The sequence below is a fragment of the Copadichromis virginalis genome, linkage group LG22 (genome assembly GCF_057382275.1).
Source record: "Copadichromis virginalis isolate Kocher_CV1m ecotype Utaka linkage group LG22, C_Virginalis_male_GT1.1, whole genome shotgun sequence".
Classification (NCBI taxonomy): domain Eukaryota; kingdom Metazoa; phylum Chordata; class Actinopteri; order Cichliformes; family Cichlidae; genus Copadichromis; species Copadichromis virginalis.
In genome coordinates this window covers 13232764-13255709 of record NC_140638.1, presented here as the reverse complement: position 1 = coordinate 13255709, position 22946 = coordinate 13232764, and the positions used below count along the sequence as shown (strand labels likewise).

Sequence of the window (22946 nt, the reverse complement as noted above, 5' to 3'; positions counted from 1 at the left end):
TTGTTCATCCAACCATATCTGCATCCCTACTAAATGCATATGAATTGAACTGCTGTCGTGTGATTGGCTGGCATTTGTGTTAACAAACAGTGAGTATACACACTATATTGTCAAAAGTATTCAAACATCTGCCTTCAAATCCATATGAACTTGAGTGACATCCCATTCTTAATTCTTGCTTCAGTGGTTTCGGTGCACCGTTTGCAGCTTCAGTCAGCCATCCAAATCTGATAAGCGGATGTTGAGGCACATAGTGCGCAGATGTCACCAACTTTCTCCAGACTCAATCGCTACAGTTCTCCAAACCTCATGTGGTTTTTGGATCAGCTCAAGAAGAGAGAGCTTCATGGAATGGGTTTCCATGGAGCTGCATCCAAGTCTTACATCATCAAGTGCAAAGCATTGTAGCACACCTACACTGGACTCTCGAGCAGTGGAGACGTGTTCTCTGGAGCGACGAATTACGCTTTCCCCTCAGTCAATCTGTTGGACAAGTCTGGGTTTAGTGATTGCCAGGAGAACAGTACATGTCTGACTGCTTTGTGCCTGGTGTAAAGTTTGGTAGAGGGGCGATTATAGTGCAGGGATGGTTTTTTTTTAGAAGTGGGGCTTACCCCCTTAACTCCAGTGAAAGGAATTGGCCTGCACTGAGTGCTGACTCAGTCAACTCAAGAGAACACCTTTGGGATGAATTGGAGCCAAACCTTCTCATGAATGATCAGGATTGATCGAAAAGTCGAAAAATTCTTATGCACACTCAGTCATTTTGTTTTCAAAGCAGACTTGAAATATGACAGAAACCCCTCAGTTCAAAAAAGAGACAGGGGTAGTCCTAGTAGAGATAAAATGTAAGGTGCATGGCTGTACTTGAGTAAAAAGGTTTGATACTTTCTCCTCCAAATACACACACGTTTCCACTGAGGTTATTAATGACAGTCATCCTAAAGGAGGCCAAGTCCACCTGCTGCTTGCTCAGCAATGTGTATATAAACTGGGAAGCACTTCAGAGGGGTTCTTGTCTGCACACTGTTTGCAAACCTGGAAAAACCATCACTGCCTGTGAACCATAGCTGTTCTCTTCTCAGGAAGTCCCTGAGACCCCGGAGGTCCATTTTTCACAGCAAGGTGAGGCTCAGACTAAACCACGCTGCTGAGTTTTAGGTGAGCAAAGGGTAGACTTTCTTGTTCACTACTGGCTCTCGTTTTGTTCGCACCCCAATATGGTGACAAATTATATTTTAGAGAGGAAATAGCTGGAAGTGTCCCAGCACAACATAACAGGAAGTCGGTCAACACTTTGTAACTGGGCACAGAACCAGAGAGAAGAAAGCAATGGAGTTTTTAATGAGCATGCTCTGCATGTAGGCACAGCTGGAAAGCGGAGCATAGAGTGTATGAACTCCCCTGATGCTAACTAATGTTCTCATGGCCACCCTCTCCCTTTCCCCTCACTCATTTCATTTTCCTCTCCACTCCCTCTTTCCCCCTCGTCTTTGCCAAGTGTCTCTCAAAGCAGAGTTTATGAAATATGAATTGTCTTTGGGAGTTTTCAAACTAATCAAATGCATATTGTAGTGATGAAAGAGAGCACATAGAGGACAAGGGTTTGCAAATGGAAACAGCTTTTGGGGGAAAGGGTGTACAAATGGCAGACAGTAATGTAAAGTGATATGCAGACGGGAATAGGAGGTGCCGGGTGGGGACAACATAAAGAATGAGAGCTTGAAAAGAAACCAGATTTATATAAAACTGTTTATTAACATCTTTAAAAAAGATTTAGACACAGCTATAAAGCTTTATTTGTTTTTTAAAAAAGGAATGTAGTATGATACATAATGAATAAGTTTACTGTTATAAAAACAATACCAGCTGAAGCATTTTGAGCACTGTTTGACCTGACCAACACCGACTCTCTGAGAGGAAGAAGAAGAAGAAAAACAAGGCGAGTAAATGTAAACCATGCATGAGGCACAAAACAGAAGTATTGTATGACAGTCCTGGGGAAAAAAAAAACAACTTCATTCTCTCTCATAAACTCTGGTGCAGACAACATCTCCAGCAGTCATTGTCTGAAAGAAAACAGCAACACAGACACAGATAAGACACAGTTCATGTTTTTCTTTTTTTAAAGCTGTTTAACAACCATTTAGTCAGCAAGAAAAAGATTGAGAACAGGTGTCCTGGAGCAGGATGTGTTTAAAGTCAGCTTATTTTGTCAACATTTCTTTTACCCAAAGGAAAAAACAGATTTTTAAAGGTAGTTACATGAAAGGGAAATCTTTGTTAGGACAGCAGCTGACAGTCTCATGATTACATCTCTGAAGAGGCTGAACTTTCCCAGTATATTCAACTTTAATGCTAAACCAACATCATAATGCATAAAAATTTTTAAAACATAAAACTGAGCACACAAAGGCAAGCTTCAATTGAATTCAATTTATACAGCACCAAATCACAAAACTCCAACGATCAGGTATGACCAAGCACTTGACGATAACGGGGAGGAAAAACTCCTTTTTAACAGGAAGAAACCTCCAGCAGAACCAGTCTTAGGGGGTGGTTAGGGTTGGGGGTGAAACAAACATCAGGGGACATCAGATTTCATTATGCTTTTTTACAAATTATGATATAATCCTTTTGACATAGCCCTTGTGTACTCCACACTGGAGCAAATTCCCTACTTTAAATGTATTTCACCTGTAGTTTTCACCTCCATTCAAGCACAGCCTGCTCTAACTGTAACTGGTCAACACCACTCTGAAATGGAAAACATTTCAGCAGACGTACACTAGAGTCTACAAAATTGTGGAACAATTTCAGAACAATATAATAATAAACTTTGAATATTTCATCATTGTAGTTTGTATTATTAAAAGATTCTGACAATCTGGAGAAATCACATGGCCTGTGGTCTTCAGGCAATCGGGGAGCATCACATTAGAAACAGACATGATTCTGTTATAAAAATCACTGCATGGGCTCAGGAACACTTCCAGAAATAACTGTCTGTGAACACAGTTCACTGTACCATCCACAAATGACAATTAAAGCCCTCTAATGCACAAACACAGGCATCTTTTCATTTAAACTGGACTCAGGCAAAGCGGAAGACCTTTCCTTAGTAAGTCGAACCGAAATTTGAAATTCTTTTTTGGAAAACATGGACACAACATCCTGCAGACTAAAGAGGAGAGGGACTTTTCTGGCTTGTTATCAGCACTCAGTTCAAAATTCTGCATCAGAGATGACATGGAGGCAAATGAGCGGGCTGTGAAATTGGCAGCTTGCATATCTGGAAAGGCAGCATCAGTGCTGAAAGGCTCATTCAGGTTTTGCAGCAACATATGCTCCCATCCAGCATTTCCAGGGAAGGCCTTGCATGTTTCAGCAAGACAATGTTTTTGTTATGAAATTCAAAATGAGCCAATATTTTTCTCCTTTTAGAGATTTGACATGTGTTCTTTGTCCTCTTGTGAATAAAACATGGGTTTTATGAATGTATTACTTCCTGGAAGCTGAAAATGAATTCAAATCTTACTTGGGGGTCCTAAAATATCTACACTGAGACTCAAATTGATAGCACTGTTCATTTTGTACTTATTGCACGTACCAGTACGAGCTCTCCATCATTGGTCAGCTCTCGGGTCCACGCTGTCTTCGGCCCATCGCCTTTCTGTAAAGTCTGTTCGCAGCTGATCTTTCTGTCTGTTTCCCACTTAGGAAAACTCTGCAGGGATTCACATGAGAAAACGTATCAATGCCTGAATTAAGTTATAGCAAAGTTCAGGTTTGGTCATAACCGGAGCTCAGTGTGCTGGTTGCTGCACGTCAAAATGTTTTCACGGCTTGTCCTTCATCACCCACTCGGTATGAAGATGAAAAACAGATCTCTTCGAGTTGCACTGAAATTATTTCCATATGTTTCTTTTGCACAGAGCTGGGGCTAGTTATGCTGTCCTTGGCCAAATCCCGGTATGCATGTACTAACATTGCACAGTTTTTGTGTTTTTTGGTTAATTTGAAACAAAGAGACGTGTACCGTGCAGGGACGTCCATCCACCGTGGTCTCGCTGAAAGATTGACCCACGGTGAAGGAGACATTGGTGGTGCGGACGCTGGTGGATGTCTTGATGGACAGAGTCTCTTCCTGCTGGGTGATTTCCACTGCCGGGCTGGACGCCGCTGCCACTGCAATCTTCCTCAAGAACACGTTGACACCTGACCACAGACATGCAGACCAAATGTGAAACCAGAGCTGTGCAGTGCTGGTCTTTACAGTGGGGAATGAGTATAATCATAGCTGTGCGTGCCAGGCAAACTTTATCTGAAGGGCATGCATGTTTTACTCTGATTTCCCCACATTCTGCTAATTTTACAACGTCTTTATGGGACACAGTGCTGGGAAGTTTTATTGCATACCCTTCAACAAAATTAAATATTGTCTGATTCCTCCATAACAAAGGTTATGCACGAAATCATTTCTGGAAGCCTAAACATTTTCAAAACAGTCCGCGTTGTTGCATTGCCACACAGTAACCCAAGTCTGAAAAAATAAAGCAGGGAAATGTTCATTGTGATTCATTTCTTTCAAGTCTATACATGCAGGCTATAGTGAATGACGTAAAAAAAACAAGAGCATTAATCTCACAGACATATGGCAAGCTTCAGAAAATGGTTCCTGCTAATGAAGAGCACATGGGATTTCCTCTTAATAAGGCACAACATACAGAACCACTGGTATGAAACCACTTATTTCTGTTGTTAAAGGCACAGTTCACTGCAAAAATAAAAGTCATTCATTAGCCTGTCAAATGAAAAACAACCTGAAGTTTCTTCATCCTCACAGCCTGAGCCACTTTTCAAAGAAATCCGTTTGTAATCCTCAGCTTTTTTTGAGATTTGAGATAAGAGTCTGGTTTTCTAGAAAAAATATTTCTAATAATGATCACTGAAGATAAGAATCAGATAAGGTATGACGCATCGTGTGCATAGACAACTGGAAAAACTGTAGAAAATGAGTCCATCTGAATGTGTCTTGCAGTTTTGCGTCTCTCTTTTTGTTGTCATTTTTGAGTCTCTGTAGTCATTTTTGGGGTAGGTGTGAATGTTTCTCTTTGCAGTTCTTTGATGTACTTCTCAAAGAGCGATGGTAAATGGGCTGGTCCTTATACAGTTCTTTTTTTTACCTGACCATTCAAAGCACTTTATATCTATTATAGAGCTTTTTATTCAACCATTCGCTTTTTTCCGTCTTTCACACGCATTCATACTCTGATGAACCCATTGGAGAGCAACTTGGGGTTCGGTATTTTGCTCCAGGATACTTTGGAGACTGAAGCACGGATCAGACCACTAACCTTTCAGTCAGTAGATGACCCGCTCCACCTCCTGAGCTACAGCCACCCAAATATTAACAGAGTTATTCAAGTGAATATTGTCTCTCAATCTGAAATAGAAATATTTATACAGGCTTCTTATTTCATTGTGGTAATGTGTTATTCCTTCGCCTGAACACATCTGCTAAAGCTGGAAGGTTTCTCACCAGGTCCCATATGACACCACTTCTGATTTCTTTACACTGGGTTCAGTTTAAGATTTTGGTGATCACTGTGATCAGACGTATCTCTATATTAGGGAGCTTTTTCAACCAGAAAATCTTCCTGATGGTACCTGGTCCAGGATGAAGAGCAAAGAAAATTGTGATTTGGGGTTTTGGAGGGGGTCCTTTAGTCCTTAAACTGGATCTGCAGACACTGTTGATACCTTCAAGAAGACCCACCAGTGCAACCTCATTTTTATTTACTTGCATCAGTTTAAACTCCTCTAGTAGTTCCATCTATTATTTTGTATCGTTTTCTATGTTTCTATAAAACACTTTGTGACTTTTGTTCTGTAGAAATACAGCAAGAAAAGAAAAGGTTGAATGAATAGCACCATGGAAGTGTTGTGAGTAGGGATGTAAATTATTGTGAATGTAACCTTTTGCTGTGTGAGTTGGACTGGCTTCAGTGATTAAAAAAAAAACACCCCAAAAATCTGATTCAGACCAGATTTGCTCATGCATAACAGAAGCAGCAGGCACTCAATCTCTCTCTCTCTCTCTCTCTCTCTCTCACACACACACACACACACACACACACACACACACACACAGCCCTAGATTAAGCCAGAGAGGCCCCAGGCATTGTAGGAAAGTCAGTCTCAGACCTGGCAGTCTGCTGGGGCCCATGTCGAGGCTTAGTTCCGTTTACAGTGGCTCTAATTACAACCGCATGAGCAGGAGCTTGCCACAGATGAGCCTAGTCTCATCGTCCTCCATAGGATATTTGTCTTCACATTTTTAAGGGATGCCACCGGATGGCACTCGCCTGACCTCTCACTCCTGTTTTCAGTAGAAAGCCTGTGTGGCTTAACAGAACCAATATTCCCAGGACCACATTAGCCACTATGCAGGAGCAAGCCAGTTTAGCCACATGCAGAGCCACTTCAGACCGCTTCGGCTCTCCAGCCGATTTCTGAGCCCAACGGATAATGCCAAAATGACTGACAGGACTTTTTTTTTTTTTCTATCGAGATGCATCCCACCTCCTTCCTTTTTGTTTTACAGTTCATGATTAAAATCAGTGCAAAACATGCATGTTTAACGTTCCGCGTGTAAATAATTTTTTATACTTAAAAATAAGATGTTCCTCTTTTGTAATACATAAATACAGTTATTCTGCATTTTTTTCAAGAAAGCAAATTAAATGAGCTAATTGATGCGAAGGTCCAAATATAATAATTTTTTAAAATCCATTCACTCACCAAGCGCTCTCAAAAGTTCCTCGAAGTTTTCCGAAGACTTCATTTTCCATTTTCCAGAGAAATCGGTGACTTTATTCTCCATTTCTGTGCAAGCACTTGCAGAAATTAATATTATTGGATTATCAGCGGATTATAAACCTATTCTGGTCGCAGTCACTGTTTCTCTATATGTCTGTCCTCCCGCGTTCACCGGTTGGTAAAGTCGTCTCCTCTGCCTGCATCTGAGCCTCCATTCATTGGCTGACTGCTCGCCTGGATCTGATGCCGGTCCAGCCAATGCAGAAGCCAGTGGCAGGGAGGGACTTTCCCCCTCGCTCCCCGATTCCAAGTCTACCCTCCACCTCTGTCAGCATGGTGAAAGATTTGGATAAGAGCTGGAGAATTCACTTCCAGTAAGTCCTTTGAGGTTGATGGGCTGCCAGCTCGGATATTAAATAGAAGCGTTAATTGTTTTTAAGATGGCACTATGTTACTCCCAGATATTTGACAAGAGCTCCTGATAATAAAAAAACATGGAATGAGGCTGAAACGTATTACTTATTAAGTTTAGGACTATTTAAGAAGCAAGGGTGTTTGGTTTTAAAGGGCTGGAATGTCAAATCAGATATCAGGTTAATGTGTTTATCTCCAAAGCTGGGTTGGAAAGGCTGGTAATGAAAAAGGAAAAGATAAGACAGCCAGCTGGAGGCATCCATCCAGGAACATGCCATCGGCATTGCCACCCTGCAATTAAAACTTTAGAGCATGAGTGTCAAACTCATTTTAATCCAGCGTCCACATAGAGCCCAGTTTAAACTCAAGTGCATCGGACCAGCAAAAACAAGGCTCAATAGCCCATTAAAAATGTGTTTCCCTTTCTTTCAGCGCAAGAGCAGTGCAGGACTACATAAACAGAGAGGGTGGCCCGGTGTGCGTGTGATTAATGCAGACAAAATCTAAAGCAATAACTATCAAAGCAAAGCAAAAGAATGAACAGAATCAACCAACAAGGGAGGAAAGGAGATGCTGAAACATGCCCTGGACTGTTTTTGTGGCCAATAAGACTCATGTTTCACTGATAACTGGTTTATTTATGTGAATGAAAAAGCTTATATTTAATATACCCGATAAAACTTATATTATCATCTCACTCTGTCTTTATCTGAACTGGACAGGGGCTGATTACTATCTGCTCAGTGAATCACAGTTCAAATGCTCCTTTCCTTTGCATGCAAACCACAATTATAGTTGCTTTATACAAGAACACAATAAAAAAGGTCATTCACATTTAGAGACATTTGGTTTGTTGTGCATTAAATATATTGAGAGGAGGTCAGAAGAAGTTGTCCTGTGTCTTTGTGGATCTAAAGGAATCATATGATAGGGTGCCAAGAAGGGAACTGTGGTGCTGATGAGGAAGTGAGGAGTGGCAGAGAAATATGTGAGGGTGGTGCAGGACATGTATGAGGACAGTGAGACAGTGAGGAGGTGTGCAGCGTGAGTGACAGTTGGTTTCAAGGTGGGGGTGGGATTACATCAGGGATCGGCTCTGAGCCACTTTTGTTTGTGGTGGTGATGGACAGGCAGACAGACGAGGCCAGGAAGGAGTCTCCACAGACTATAATGTTCACAGACAACATTGTGATCGGTTGTGAGAGTAGACAGACGGAACAGTAAAGATGCAAAGAGGAGAGAGAGAGTGAAGGTGGATGAGTTTAAATGTCTGGGTTCAACAATCCAAACCAAACACAGTGTACAAGTGCGATGAAGAAGAGAGTGCATGGGAAAAAAGACAAAATAATAATAATTTAAAAACAGGTTAAATTAATGTGATCGCAAGTTGGGCAATGCAATGACAGTAATCAGCAGAAATCAGCAGAAACTGATAAATAAACTATTTGAATATTCACATAAGTATCATCAGTGGGATGTGTGTGATCATAATGTGGATGAAACTTACTGGCAGAGTTTGTAGATGCAAACTTCCATTTTATGTTTCTCTCTCTCTCTCTCTCTCTCTCACACACACACACACACACACACACACACACACACACACACACACACACACACACACACACACACACAGAGAGAGAGAGAGAGAGAGAGAGAGAGAGAGAGAGAGAGACTCAGTGCCAAGAAGGTTTCAGCAGCGCTGGATGAGACGGGATGCCTCTGGAAACACGATGCACTGCATTCACCCAACAAAAGGAGTCATGATGTTATCTGTGCAGGCTGTCTAAGCATTCCTCCCCGTGGCACCATGCAGATACAGTAGCCTATAGAGTTACAGAAACATGGGAGTTGACCTCATCTGCAATGTTATGTAGAGAAAAGGCAGATTAATTAGACCCACCTTACACACAGCAGCATTCACCGCTAGCTGACCTCAGACAGAGGACAACAGCAGAGCACAGGGGATGAGGAGAAAGAGAGGAGAATAGCCCTGATGAAAGAATAACACCGGACACTGCTCTCACTGCTGCTATGACAACAGATGTAACTCCATGAAGCTGTGATTCCCCTGAAAGCTATCTCCCTTTATACAGCCTCTAATGGCAGCAGTTTGGTTCCCTGCTCTAGAGAGACATGATTGTTTGTTTGTTTGATTTTCTCTCTCTGATTAATTCAGATTATTTTATTTGTATGTGTGTGTGTGTGTGGCTGTGTAGTTCCTGGGTGGAGGCTGTGAACCCCTGCACACATGACTGTGTGCATGGGTTCTATAACTAATCAGCATCCATCAATGCATATATACTCTGTCAACAACAACAACAACAACAATAATAATAATAATAATACATTTTTATTTATATAGCACCTCTCTAGACAGAGTCACAAAGTGCAGCACATAAGATAAGTCATAAAAAGGTAAAAACAGACAATATAAAACAGGCAAAAATCAACCAAAAGCAGATGAACTGAGTTTTGAATTGTTTATTAAAAACAACTATTGAGTCCACAGTTCTTAAGGTTTGGGGGAAAGAGTTCCACAGGCTAGGGGCCACAGTGGCAAAAGCTTAGTTCTCCTCTTAGTCTGTTTTATAGCAAGTAAGCCCTGATCAGATGACCTCAGGGACCTGCTAGGGACATCGGGCTGTAGCAGATCAGAGATGTAGGCTGGTGCCAGCCCATGCAAAGCTCTATAAGTCAAGACCAGGATCTTAAAATGGACTCTGAATTCAACAGGAAGCCAGTGTAGCTGAGATAGCAATGGTGTTACATATGAATACGTAGAGGATTTTGTCAAAAGCCTACCTGCAGCATTTTGCACAACCTGCAGACGATCCAGAGAACCTTTGCTTAGACACATAAACAGTGAGTTACAATAGTCCAAGCGTGAGGAAATAAATGGATGTATAACAATCTCCAGTTCAGAGTGAGATAAAATAGGGCTTAACAAACCAGAGAATTCTCATGCCCATCCAATGTAAGAGTCGAATCAAAAGTGACACCTAAATTCCTGATAGAGGATTTAACATAGACCGAGAGAGGACCATGGGCTTTCACTATCTGGGATAATAATCTGTCTGGAGCGCACATAAGGACTTCAGTTTTCCCCTCGTTGAGTTGGAGAAAATTTGCAGCCATCCAACGTTTGATAGAATCTAAGCAGTCATTCAGAAGCTGAAGCTTAGATAAATCCTGGGGCTTAAAAGAAATATCATCAGCATAACAGTGATAAGAAATCTCCTCAAAAGAGCCCATTATATGCTGGAAGGGGAGAAGATATATTAAAAACAATAAAGGCCCCAAAACTGAACCTTGAGGGAGACCATAAATAAGGGAGGTAGAGGATGACCTAAAATCGGAGACCACCACAGAATAGGATCGGTGATGTATGAGGAGAACCACTCAAAAGCAGTTCCAGATACACCCAGTGTTTTAGCCTTTCAAGGAGCATGCGGTGGTCAACAGTCTCAAAAGCTGACGTGAGGTCCAACATATGTAGAACAGAGCATTTTCCTGCATCATTACTCATCAAAATAACAAAATAACAAATATTAACAACAGCATGGAGTCAGAAGTTCATTGGATAAAAGATTAAATACCGTAGATAAAACTAAAGGGGTGTTGTTTTTACCTGTAGGAGGCAGAGCTGGAGACGTTGAAGTTTTTATTGAGACAGGCCAGGATACACAAGAATAAGTGCATCAGAAGGACAGCTCAGGTCAAGTGATTTTGAGACAAAGTTAGAGAGGTAAGGCTGAGATGGTTTGGACGTGCACAGGAGGGATAGCGGATATGTTTGCAAAGGTTGCTGAAGATGCTGCCAGGCAGGGGGGAAAGAGGAAGCCCACAAAGGAGATTCGGGGATAAAGTGAAGGAGGATGTGAAGATAGACAGAGGCAGATGACCATAAATACATTTTCACTTCAAGTTTTCACCTTTAAGAAATATTTCAAAATGATAAAAGGGTTTATGAAGCATACGTGTCTTTTAAAGTAAAGTAGAGTCTCGAACATAACTGAAAATTTAATTTTAGAATAAAATATCTGGGAGGAGAAAAAAAAAGGCAGAAAAGCCTTTACCACGGGAAAGATGCCATTTACTAAAACGGTTGAGTCAAACGCCCCCTAGTGTTTGTGTTTATGCGGCGCTTCTTGTGTCCGGAACCTTTTGTCGTTAGGCGTTTACAGCCGAACGAGAGTTGAGCAAGCACCGGTCTCATCATGGCGAGACACCTTCGATTCATTTCCCGGACGGTGATGGTCCAAAACGGGGATGTGGATGCCGCGTACAAGACTTTAAACAGGTCACTGCGAGGTTTTTGAATTTAACGTTGTTTGTCAGATGTGTTTGTTATCCGACCAGAGGCGCGCTAACGGCCCAGCCTAGCTTGTTGCTCAATGTCACAGAGCTGCGCCTGCGCAGTGGGGACAACACAGTTTACAGAATACGCTTTTTCTGAGGCTTTTTTGTGTTTTAATTTTTAAGATAGATATACATGTAATCAAAAAGCGAAATTCACTACACGTTTAAATTGAAATTGATTAAAGTCTGCGTATTTTAAGCATATTAGCATCATTCGCGGTTTTTAAAGAGCATAACGTAAAAAAAATTCGACTTAAAATTGCGCTAGAAAAAACAGTAATTTCACACATTTCGACAATTTTATTTAGCTCTGTTGTTTAGTTGTTACATTTGGATTTCAAAGTAAAAGCAGGGAGAATTCTAGTTGTTTTTTTTTCTCGGTGGGGGGTGGGGAGTTGGACGGGACCATGAATTAACTGTGTGACCCGTGAGAAAATCATAAAGGATAAATAAAGTGTTAAGGACTGATTTTAAAAGACATTAGCCATGATCTTCCAGCCTTTGTGCAGAGTCCTTTGCCCCGATACAGATGGTATTACAGTGCACAAGAGTCTGTATAGTGAACTGCTAAAAGACTGTACTGCATGGTAGTAGAAGAAGGTTTTAGATCTGAAAGTAACTTAAAAGTAGCAGTACTTCTCTGTAAAATGCGCTTTTCCAAATTAAAACACTACATGTAAAGTTCTAGGAGTAAAAGTACATATCTCAACATGGTGTGCACAGTGTCCTCTTTAAAAATTGGAGAGGTTGCAGGCCTATAAACCTATCTACAGCAAATGGACAATATCTGAATATCTGTCATGTCCTTCATAAATTGAAAAAAATCCAGCAAAGACCTGACACAGAACTTGAGAGATCCTTCTGCCTTTTTTGCTGAGAAATGGTCAGCAAATCACTGCAACTATTCTCCATTTTACTAGCAAAATATATAAAGAAATGAGGGGTGGCCCAAGACTTTTGCACATTATTTTTGCATAGATTTTATGGCTCAAGATGATTAATTTTTAAATGTTTATTTGGATCCAAAAGCAGAGCACGCACAATTTTTTGAAGGACTAACATTTCAAGATCTATTTATTTTTGGTCCTCTCTGTTATTTGGACTATTTTAAATACATATTTAAAGGGTATATGTTGTCCTGTGGTCAGGAACAAGTTACAGTTTATCTTGGCATTACATCCCAGTTACAGTTTATCCTATGGCTGGGAGCCAGTTACGGTTTGTGCTGTGGTTAGGTGCAGTTCTGGTTACAGTTTACCTATGAATCCGTGCTTCAGTCTCATTAGAAGCTGACTGTGTTTGCATGCCCTCAGACTCTGAAAACGTAATGTTCTCTGTTGTACTTCTTACATTTTGACATTTTGTCTGGGTGAGTTACCGATTAGTCTAAAAAAAAAAAAAGATGAATAAAAATGTAATGGTTTTAGCATATTAAGCACTTATAAGCAGAGGCTGACATCTAATAGGAACTGATGCACTTGGGACTACATTTGTGTCACTTTTACTGCTCTTTCTGTTTACTAAGTCTAATCTATTCACACGTTTTTTCTGTTTACTCCAGGATTCTGACTCAGGATGGCATTGTTGACACAGTGAAGCGCAAACGATACTACGAGAAGCCCTGCCGAGAACGACAGCGGAAGAACTTTGAGAACTGCAGGCGTATATACCACACGGAGATGGCCAGAAAAATTGCCTTTATCTCCAGGACAAACAGAGAAGATCCCTGGCTCGGCTGCTAGGGAGATGGCTCCTGTTGGAAAAGGAATGATGGACTGGATAAGACTGGGGAAGCAAAGCTGAAAGAAGCAAACAAGACCAACATAATGCTGCTGCCTGAGCCTGAAGGACCAGGCAAACGCAGACAAAAGTGGTGTTTATGTGGTCACATTGTAAACACAAAAAATGTGATTTAATTGTCTCCATTTTGAACATTTCTAATAAATTAGACACTTAGGACTTATCACAGTTGATCTTTTATTTGAATAACAAACTGGTGTATTCTGTAAACTCAGCTGTGTGTGTATTGGGTGATGTTTTTGCCCATATATGGCACTGGAAGTAGTTTAACGCGACCTCATTTTCTGAAGGAAACAATGCTGCGATGCTTTGGGTTTTTGTGTGTGTGTGTTTCCAGCAGGGGGCTTTGATGTGTGCACTTGCTCTCTCCTCACTTACACAGGGAAAGTTAAACATTTTCACCACGCTTACTTGTCTCCGAGGTTACCAGGTCATGTTTATATCCTGTCCTCTGTCTTCAGGCAGTGGGTGGCATTGTAAGGACTGAGGGGAGAGCTCTGACAGATGACCTGTGTATATTTCACACTGTAAAAGGTTGACTATCCTCACAACATAACTGTTTTTAAAGGATACGCTAATTTGTATGACTAGTGGATCTAACAGTAGTGAAAAGTGTTTTGGTTCTAATCCTCGCAGTAGTTACAAATTTCCCCTCAAAAGCAGAAAAACATTTAACTGTTATGGAGGGTTAACTGGAACTACTTTTTGTTCCCATGGAACTGTCCTGTGGATTATCCACAGCTACAGTTTGTTACTGGTGATTTTGTTAAACAATGCTGCGAGTTTTAACTCCATGCTGGCAGAGTAATGTGTAAAACATGGCCAAATTAAAATAGTGAGTGTCTGCATAGCTACAAACATATATACTACTTGGGCCACCCTACAGGAGCTGTTTAGTCATGAAAACCATGCCATGAAGTTCCCGGCGTGCAGCTTTGGGCTGATGTTATTGTCAGGGGAGATTTGGAGTAAACCGGGGTATTTGGTCACAAGTACACTCCTTTGAAAACGACATTAGTGAATAACTGACGTTATTTGTCCCAGGAATGATAAAAGGAAGAATCATATCTAACCTTGGTTCTTTTGATTGCACTGTAAGATCAGAGTAGGCCTGCTGCTCCACACTGAATGGAGCCATCTGCAAAGGTGGTTATATTGATATGTTACCACCTTTTTAACCACCTCTGCTGCTTCAAAATTCCCACCAGTCGGCAACTGCAGGACTAGGTCAAACATTGGATCAGGGGTTTTCTTTCACAGGATGTTTACAAGATCCGAAGGAATACCTGGACCTGCTCCAAGTTAAACCAGTAGGCCTCGCCACACCTCTCGGGAATCCCTGGGTTAGGCTAAGGGTTTGGGAGGTATCATGTTTGGTTATTACAAAGATTGCCAAACAAACACGCTTGTGTGTATTTGGGCACGTATAACTACGCACAGGCAGCAGTCACTGCTTGGGGAACATTGGTAATAGATAACAAGGCTCAATCAAAATAAGAGAAAAGCTCTTCCAACAACATTTGAGGTGGATCAGATGGGGTACAGGCAGTATTAAGTAATAGGTGATTGGTCCATAGTTCAGTTTTTATTTTAAGGTTTAATCTGTGGCTTTCTTTATGATGTAGACTGTGCATCCAGCAGACTTGGTAAAGTAATATCATCGAGACAGGCGCAAACACTTTTGTTGGCTTGCACCCAACATAAACACACTGCCAGCTTCCTTTCCACTCATAAGTATCGACTGCACAGAGGACATGTCAACACTTAGAATAATATATGTTGCCACCCATGGCTTCTAATTTGAACCAGCAGCCAACAGTGACACTTAAGAAGTCTGATTGTAGTGCAGCTCATGTCAAATACTTTTATAGCCCCATATACATAAGCTTTAAAGAAAACATGCCTGGCCAAAGCTATTAGAACATTCATGCATATGTTGAACATCTGCATCCTTGATTCAATTATAATTCTTCAGTTGTCTGCATATACTGCTGCTGGCAGTAGGCTCCCCTGTTTACACGGTTTCTTTATCAGTTGATGGCTGGTGCTGTTTGCATGGTTACAGTACCTGTGTCGCAATCAAAAAGTCTGGAACTAAGTGTACCTGTGCAAACTTTAGGAACATGAATCAAGCCAGTGTGACAAGAGCGATACCGACAATGTGCCATAAAAAGAGCATTACTGATCTGATGATTTGTATAAAGAACCTGCACGCACTGCCTGGGAACTGCGCTCTCATTGGTCCAGGTTAAATTACGTAATTTAAGCATTCTGTTCACAATGGCACTGCATCACTTTTGTTTGAACGGTATAATAAAAGATTTCGAACTCTATTCGACTCCCTCCACCACACCCAGAGTTGTGGCAGTGCTGAATCTGGCTTGTGCCATGCTTTCTATGTCACTCTCTTTTTTTCACTAATGTTATTCACCTGTTCCCCGTGTTGTACCGAAATCATCATAAACATTTGTTTTTGTCTGTAAAAGCTATTTTAATCAACTAAACCCACCTACACTTGCAGGTTAACAGCCCTCTTTTTGCATGTGACACAAGTGATTCACTCCTCAAGCATATATCTTATTACATAATTATGTAAGCCTGCCTTCCAATGGGCTCTCTCTCTCTCTCTCTCCCTCTGTGGCTTTAATAGGCCTATGTTGGCACATCTTCTTATCTTGTCCAGCTTGTTGACATGAACTTAATAATAAATAAAATTATTGTTTCTAGAGTTTATTTTAATAAAGGTTATATTAGATTGCACTGTAATCTGAAGCCAAAATTATGTTGTTGCTTCAATAGACCTTTATCGCATGCTTATTTAAATCTAAATCTCCCAATTAGTGGTTTGGTTTGTTGTTGTATGCATGGAAGATGTTCAGGTGTTATCTTGGCAGGTGACCCCAGAAAGCAAGTTATCAACGCAAGACTGACACAAAATCCCTTTAAATAATATTAATCTTCTTCGGAAAGACCCTGCTGTGAACTGTGCATGTCTCTCTCTCTCTATCTCTCTGATTAATGATGTTAATCAAGTGACGTGGGTGTCTTGGTCCATCACATGCAAGCCTATTGGAGAGCTTCAGTTAAGTAACATGACGAATTTGGAAGAATGTGGAGAGAGTATGGAGGGGGAAGGGGGGGGGGTGCAGCCCCCACTGAAAAAGGGGGGCTGTGTGTACGTGTATGTGCGCGCGGGGACCAGCAGCGTGGTCTGTTATTACTCGTTGGCTCTATAATGTGACTCAATCTGCATATCAACATTTTAGATGCCAGTTGCCTCGTGCTGTTCCTCTCGCTCTGCATCCACACCTACCACACGTGCGGCCGTTGAAGGATCGGAGGGATCCAAACCCTTATACCAACCAACCGACGTTGTGCGTCCCGCCGATTGGCCAAGCCTCTCGGCCAAAGGGAAAAGAGCAGCTCTGGGCTCAGCCAATCGCGGCTCCGTACACGCTCCAGCACGTGTAGAGGCCGTTGCTCTTGTTGGGTAGTTCGCGTGCGGGTAGGAGAGCTCCCAATGTAAGTGAAACGCCACGAGCGGAGGTAGCAGAAACGAGGAGGGACTGGCTAAGAGGAGTTACAGCTGTGCTCACAAGTAGAGCCGTTAGTTTTTGTGGAAGTCCCCTCTGTGAGCTTTGATTTATTTTTTTAAACTAGTTCAAATAGCGCTAGCTGTCCTTTTTTAAGAGTCCAACTCTCCTCCGTCCAAAAGGTAAGAAGCTCCGTCCTTTTCCTACACTTTAACGTTTTTTAGGGAAAGGTGGCTCCTCACTTATTATATAAAGCCTGCGTTTTATTTTTACCTCAGATAGACTAAACAGTAACTTTTTACATTTACACCTTTACATAGCGAATTTCCAGTTAGCTGGTTGACCACGGGTATTATTACAGAATGAAAACGGTATTAATACTGCTTTTATGCTTTTTCTTAAAGACATTTTCAGCTAACAATCACTCAGTTTGTGGGATACGGTTTTCTAGACTATTCCCAGTTATCGCAAACATGTTATAACTGGTATATAAGATGATTATTGCGTTTTACCAGCTTATCAGCTGCAGACGTACACACATGTGTGTCCTTACATAAATCAGATTCCCATATGTCTCCAGTTTTAACCATTAAAATTAAATACGTAATATCCAGCCTTAAGAGGCAGTGATTAAAAAAATCTAGTGCAGATATAAACAAACTAAGCTCAAGGCAACTAACATTTGCAGCAACACGTGCTATAACAAACTTTATGTAACAGGCTTTTGCGAAAATTTAAGGGGGCTCGTGCGATTGAACTGCGCGTTTTTTAAAGTGAATAAGTGCGATTGCGTCGGTCGGAGGGCCTTCGTGTTCTTCCAGGGTCATAATCTATCAGAGTTGATTGTTATTGGCTCTGTCCTCATCTGGATTTTATTGCGGTTGCTGAAAATTTGCGAAGACGTAACTCACTGTTCTTGGCAACAAGTGCACTTCTAATAGATATTGCATAAAAGTGATGAAATCATCGTGCTGCAGCATTGCAGTCACATGAGGGCTGATAAGTGTTTTATAGTAACATATGGATAGGATTTTCATTTAATGACTGTATTACTCAATCAAATACGCAGCTATTATAACTAAGGCGCCTTGTATTTTTTTCATGTTAATGTTACAAGTGATCTTCTATTTTATGTGCATTTAAAACATTTTGGTGCCCACCAAACAAATCTAGGTCTTTGGCCAAAGTAAAAACATTAAGACTGTGATAAAATATTGTTTGAATAGCAGTAAAATGCAAAGTTTTCTATTAAGTAACAATAAAAAGACTCTTTGCCTGGCTCTTAACTGTATGCTGAAGGGCAGGTATGTTAAGGCTAACTAAGAGACATAAAATTCAGAGATGTATCCCCAGAAGCATCAAAACTGATCATTTGTTTAAGGTAATATGACCTCCTGAATCACCAGTTAACTAATATTCATGTTTTTGGAGTGTGGGAGGACGCCAGAGTACCCATAGGGAGAACATGCAAAAAGCCTGGATTCAAACCCTGGATCTTCTTGCTGTGCTACTGATTACTTTACTTTTATTCATAATCTTGATTTAAAAGAATTTCCTCAATACTGTCTCCACAGATGAATTCATTAGGTATTTCCTCCAAATGGCCATCTTATGACTCGCTACCCTCCACTCCAAGCTTTCTGCTCAGTGAGACTGAGCAGACTGAAGATGAGGCTGAAACCTTCTCAGAGGGAGAGGGGGACAGTGGGATTGGAAAGTTGCCTTCCGCCGATGAAGGAATCTCACTTTCTGGAAGCTACATTGGTTTACCTCCTCATACCAATCAGCTGCGTTTGAGATCTCAGTGTGACCGGTCTGAAAAGTGCTCTGACATGACTAAACCTCCAGGCTCTGCCCCTTCTCCTGAAGACCACACATTATCGTCATCAGTGACACCAGGGGACATCGCTTTCGCTCAGAAGGTGAGCACTTCTCTTTTGGAATCTTTAGGTCTTATTTTAGTAAACAGAAGTTTTTAGCTGTGTTAACTTTTAGTAAATAGCAGATTTTAGTTATATTAACAGTCTTTATTATTGCCTTTAACATTACAGTGTGCAGATTTGCACAGGTTTATCCATCCTCTCCTCGAGCTGCTTCATGGTTTAAAGACTGGCCGATTTGACCGAGGTATGTGTCTGACCATTATCCTAAATGATCTTCATTATTTATTGCATCCAATCTGGTAGTTATATCCAGGTACCTGCTTGTGTTTTTGATAGGCTTAACCAGTTTCCAGCAGAGTGTTGCTATGGACAGGTTGCAGAGGATTCTTGGAATCCTACAGAAACCTGAAATGGGGTAAGTCCACCAAAAATGATACCTAATGCTCACCTGGTTGAGCAGCTGATCGAAATGTCAAAGGTTATAGTCCTTACTGCTCCTACCCTCTCTCCACATTATCCTGTTTAATAAAGTTAAAATGCCTTTCACAATAACTTTATTAAAAAGAAAACCTAATATTAATAGCAGTGTTAACAGCATGAACAGTGTTATCATTGTCCCTATTACCCCACAGGGTAATTGTACAATTCTTTTGTTTCTGCAGTGAGAAATATCTTCAGAATCTGCTGCAAATAGAGATGCTGCTCAAAATGTGGTTCCCTCGGGAGGCGTTTACATCCACAAACACACCAAACAAGACCACCACACCCAGAGTCGCAGCACGCTGGAGCCAAAATCAGCTCCACATCCCAGTAAAGGTGAGCTTCCTCCTGGTGTCACCATATCTGTGACAGTGTTGTTTAATGTAATAGTATTATTTTAAGGAATGAAGGAGAAAAAAAGCAAATTAATGTACATTTAAAAATGATTAGAAAGCATCTTAGTATTTAGTAGAGTATTCTGTCTCCCCAAGGTCAACCTCATCTGCTTTATTGTCCTTTTTTGGCTCAAAGATCTTAATTCTCTTCCAAGATGGCCTTGATGTGTTGTTATTTTTGGTTCTGCTCTCCCATTGCAGAAGAGAAAACTGAGCTGGCCAGACTCTACCCAGGCTGGCAAAGTCCCAGCCAAGCACGGAAAACACGGGAGCTGCCATGCTGCCTTTTCACTAGACACCATTATCACGTGTTGGCGCGGATCCCGTATAGAACAGAAAACTCCAGAGGAAGAAGCAGACGAAGCAGCTGGGTACAGCTGTAGCTCTGAACACGAGTTTACACACAGGACTGGCACTTTAAGCAGGCCGTCATATTTATGTAGCAGGAGAGCACATGACAATCGGAAGCACCCTGAGAGTTCTCCGCCCTCCTCCTCATGTGGCAGCCCAGCTACACAAGACAGCTCGGTGTCTTCAAGCAACATCATTACTATAAGTGACTCACCTTAGCTGGCCTTAGCTGACCTCGCTATCACATGGAGGTGCCTCAGCATGCCAGCGAGACTGAAAGCAGAGGGCGGACTCGATTACATAAGAATAAAGTTGGGCGTGGAGCCAGTCTGTGATGCTTATAAGGAACATTAAACCAGGAGGAGGAGAACTGTACAGAGATGGTCATTAACCCCTAACTATCCAGTGTTGGGTTTTTAATGACACCAGAGTTATTTCAAAGTGTTTGTCTGAATGGATTTTTGTATACATTGACCTTTAAGTTAAAAAATGTTGAAAATACTTTTACATGTGTTAAAACAGTCTGTGCTGTGCTTTGTACGTTTTCATATCATCGAACGCAGCTCTAAGCAGTAGCAGTACAGGATTTCATGCCATTGATGAAAAATGTGTTTGTAGCAGGAAAAAAACGAGTCAGTTGAATATAAAATACTTTATGAAGCGACGATTGGTTCCACGGCTGCTTACATTTTTTTTGCATTTGCACTATTTTCCCAGAGAAAATAGGACAAATTAATTAGCGGCTTAGTTTATCGTGAAGCAACTCACAAATTGATTACAAATATACCTCATTATTGAACTCAGATGACTCGAAATTTTATTTAGGAAAGTTTAAAAAGTATTTTTTCCAGCTGTCTGATTGTAGCATACAGTAGAATAAAGGCGTGAAGCCGCTGCCAAAATGTGCCAAATTAAACCATGATGCATTATCATATCACAAGCAGCTTACTCTAGTGTCGCAGCACTTAACGTACGCTCTTTGTTTTTTTATCTGCACTTATTAAGAACAGATGTAGTCCCACACAGAACATGACTGACTAGTAATCACTGAGCCGAGTTAGAAACCAAAGAAGCTCGGTCTTTCAGTTGGTTTTTATTCTGTAAGCTAGCTGTAGATAGGTGGACTTGAAATATTTTATTACACTTGACCTTGGGCATGGGGTCACTTTTTCCTTATTAGGTGATTAAACAGGAATAATATAATATTTAATCCTGTGTGACTTTGAATTGATGCAGCTGCACTTTTGGATGACAATGAGGAAATGTTACACACTAAAGGGTTTGTGATGTTATTTATGAAAGCAGTACTTGAAAACCTTAATTCCCTTCAGCAGACTTGGTGTGTGTTACGCCTGGGATGAGCGCTTTACAGGTTTTTGTAGGGGAAAGGGTGGGGGAGGAGGACATGTCATTTGATTGCAGTTGAGCAAATCTAGCTTATTATTCATACAAAAAAGCTCCAAATGCATTGTGTCATCATGAGGGCAAAAAACATCCCTTTGTGCCCTGTTTTAAATGGATTTGTAACCCTGGAAGTGCTTTTCTATTGAGTCATTATTAAGAAATATCAGGGGGAATACGATAAACAAAACACTTTCCATTCCATATCTATTAAATACCTTAATATTTTTTTGTACCACCATATTTTATAATCAGGTATCATTCATGTTGAATGACGTTTCATCTCTGGTGGGATCTTTTTGTTTTGGGTTGTTTTTTTTTTAACCAGTGAGCCTTATTTTATCACATAAAGCTTGCCTGACATTAAATCATACGAGAAAAAGTCATACGAAAAGTGTACTGTTTTAACCAACGATGGTAACGTCATTTTGCCACATATGCCACTGAAAAGTGAATGTTTCTCAGGCTTTGTCCTTACTTGTGTATGAATTTTCCTATTTAAAGCAGAAATTGGAAGCACAAGGCGGAGAACAATAGTGCAGCGGTGTGTTGTGTTAGTCTGTTAAGATGTAGCATCCTGGAGTACATTTTTTGTTGTGCTGGGTTACACTTTTTATTTGTGATAAAGGAGTTAAGAAAAAAAATCAGATTTTACAGTTTGATGTCTTTAATTTTCACTTGTTTTAGAAAATTTATTTCTTATAATGAAATTATTGCTGGTGATTTCTTGATAATTACAGAATGACACGAATCAGCAAAATCAGCATTTTTCTGCATTGATGTTTAAGTTTTCGGCTTTCCAGCCACTAAATCTACCCCGTAAATATTTTTATAAGGCTCCTTTATTATTCCATGGGTTAGATAAGTACAGTTTTACTTGTATAGCATCAATTTAGAGCATATTATTGGAAGGTGAACACACTACATCATTGGGGTTAGGGTAACCGGTCATGGCACATTCAGGCTGCATTGAAAAGGAAAAAACAAGGGTGCAGATAGGCCACGAGTAACACAGCAAATAACAAGGTGGGGCCAGTAACTGCAGGTCAGGAACATGCTTCTCCAAAGCAGGAGATCCCACCAGAAAGACACAGGGAAGAGAGAGAGAGGAGAAAGCACAAAAGTGGTATTTTCGATGTGTGGGTTATATAAAGGCATTTTTATTCTTGTATTATTCTTGGTTCAGGGTCACCCGATCCAGCAGCAGGCCCAATTGTGAGCTTGGTAAAAAAGGAAAGTTTCTCTTCACAGCAAAGTATTTTTTCTGACCAGAACACCTCATACACTACGAACTTATTTACTCTGCATTCTTTAAATGGTACAAAAACAACATTTGGCTTCACACTGGTATGAACTAAAAATCTGCTGTAGATTTCTCAACATTTTTTTGAGGACACACTGCACAACATCCTGAGAAATTCTAAGTTTTAATGGCTAATTTGGAAATCACCTCATTGGTGTATAAGTATTAATTTTTGGCATTTTATACTGACTCAACTAACAAA

At 40.8% G+C, this 22946-nt stretch overlaps 3 protein-coding genes across 3 annotated transcripts; 2 read left to right on the top strand and 1 right to left on the bottom strand.

Moving 5' to 3' along the window:
• Nucleotides 1-1733: 1733 nt before the first annotated feature.
• Nucleotides 1734-7167, bottom strand: crabp2b (cellular retinoic acid binding protein 2, b). Its single transcript, XM_085446582.1, has 4 exons — nt 6805-7167; nt 4040-4218; nt 3611-3727; nt 1734-2069 (listed from the first exon to the last, which is right to left on the bottom strand). Exons 1-4 carry the CDS (start codon nt 6884-6886, stop codon nt 2019-2021), a joined length of 429 nt encoding a protein of 142 aa, XP_085302708.1. The 5' UTR covers nt 6887-7167; the 3' UTR covers nt 1734-2018.
• Nucleotides 7168-11394: 4227 nt separating this feature from the next.
• Nucleotides 11395-13562, top strand: mrps21 (mitochondrial ribosomal protein S21). The gene is made up of 2 exons (XM_085446628.1): nt 11395-11539; nt 13160-13562. The coding sequence occupies exons 1-2, from the start codon at nt 11457-11459 to the stop codon at nt 13338-13340; spliced, it is 264 nt and encodes an 87-aa protein (XP_085302754.1). The 5' UTR covers nt 11395-11456; the 3' UTR covers nt 13341-13562.
• Nucleotides 13563-16763: 3201 nt separating this feature from the next.
• ciarta (circadian associated repressor of transcription a) lies at nt 16764-22896 on the top strand. The gene is made up of 6 exons (XM_085446469.1): nt 16764-17113; nt 18506-18853; nt 18983-19058; nt 19151-19229; nt 19477-19630; nt 19891-22896. Exons 2-6 carry the CDS (start codon nt 18506-18508, stop codon nt 20257-20259), a joined length of 1026 nt encoding a protein of 341 aa, XP_085302595.1. The 5' UTR covers nt 16764-17113; the 3' UTR covers nt 20260-22896.
• The last annotated feature ends 50 nt before the right edge of the window (nt 22897-22946 follow it).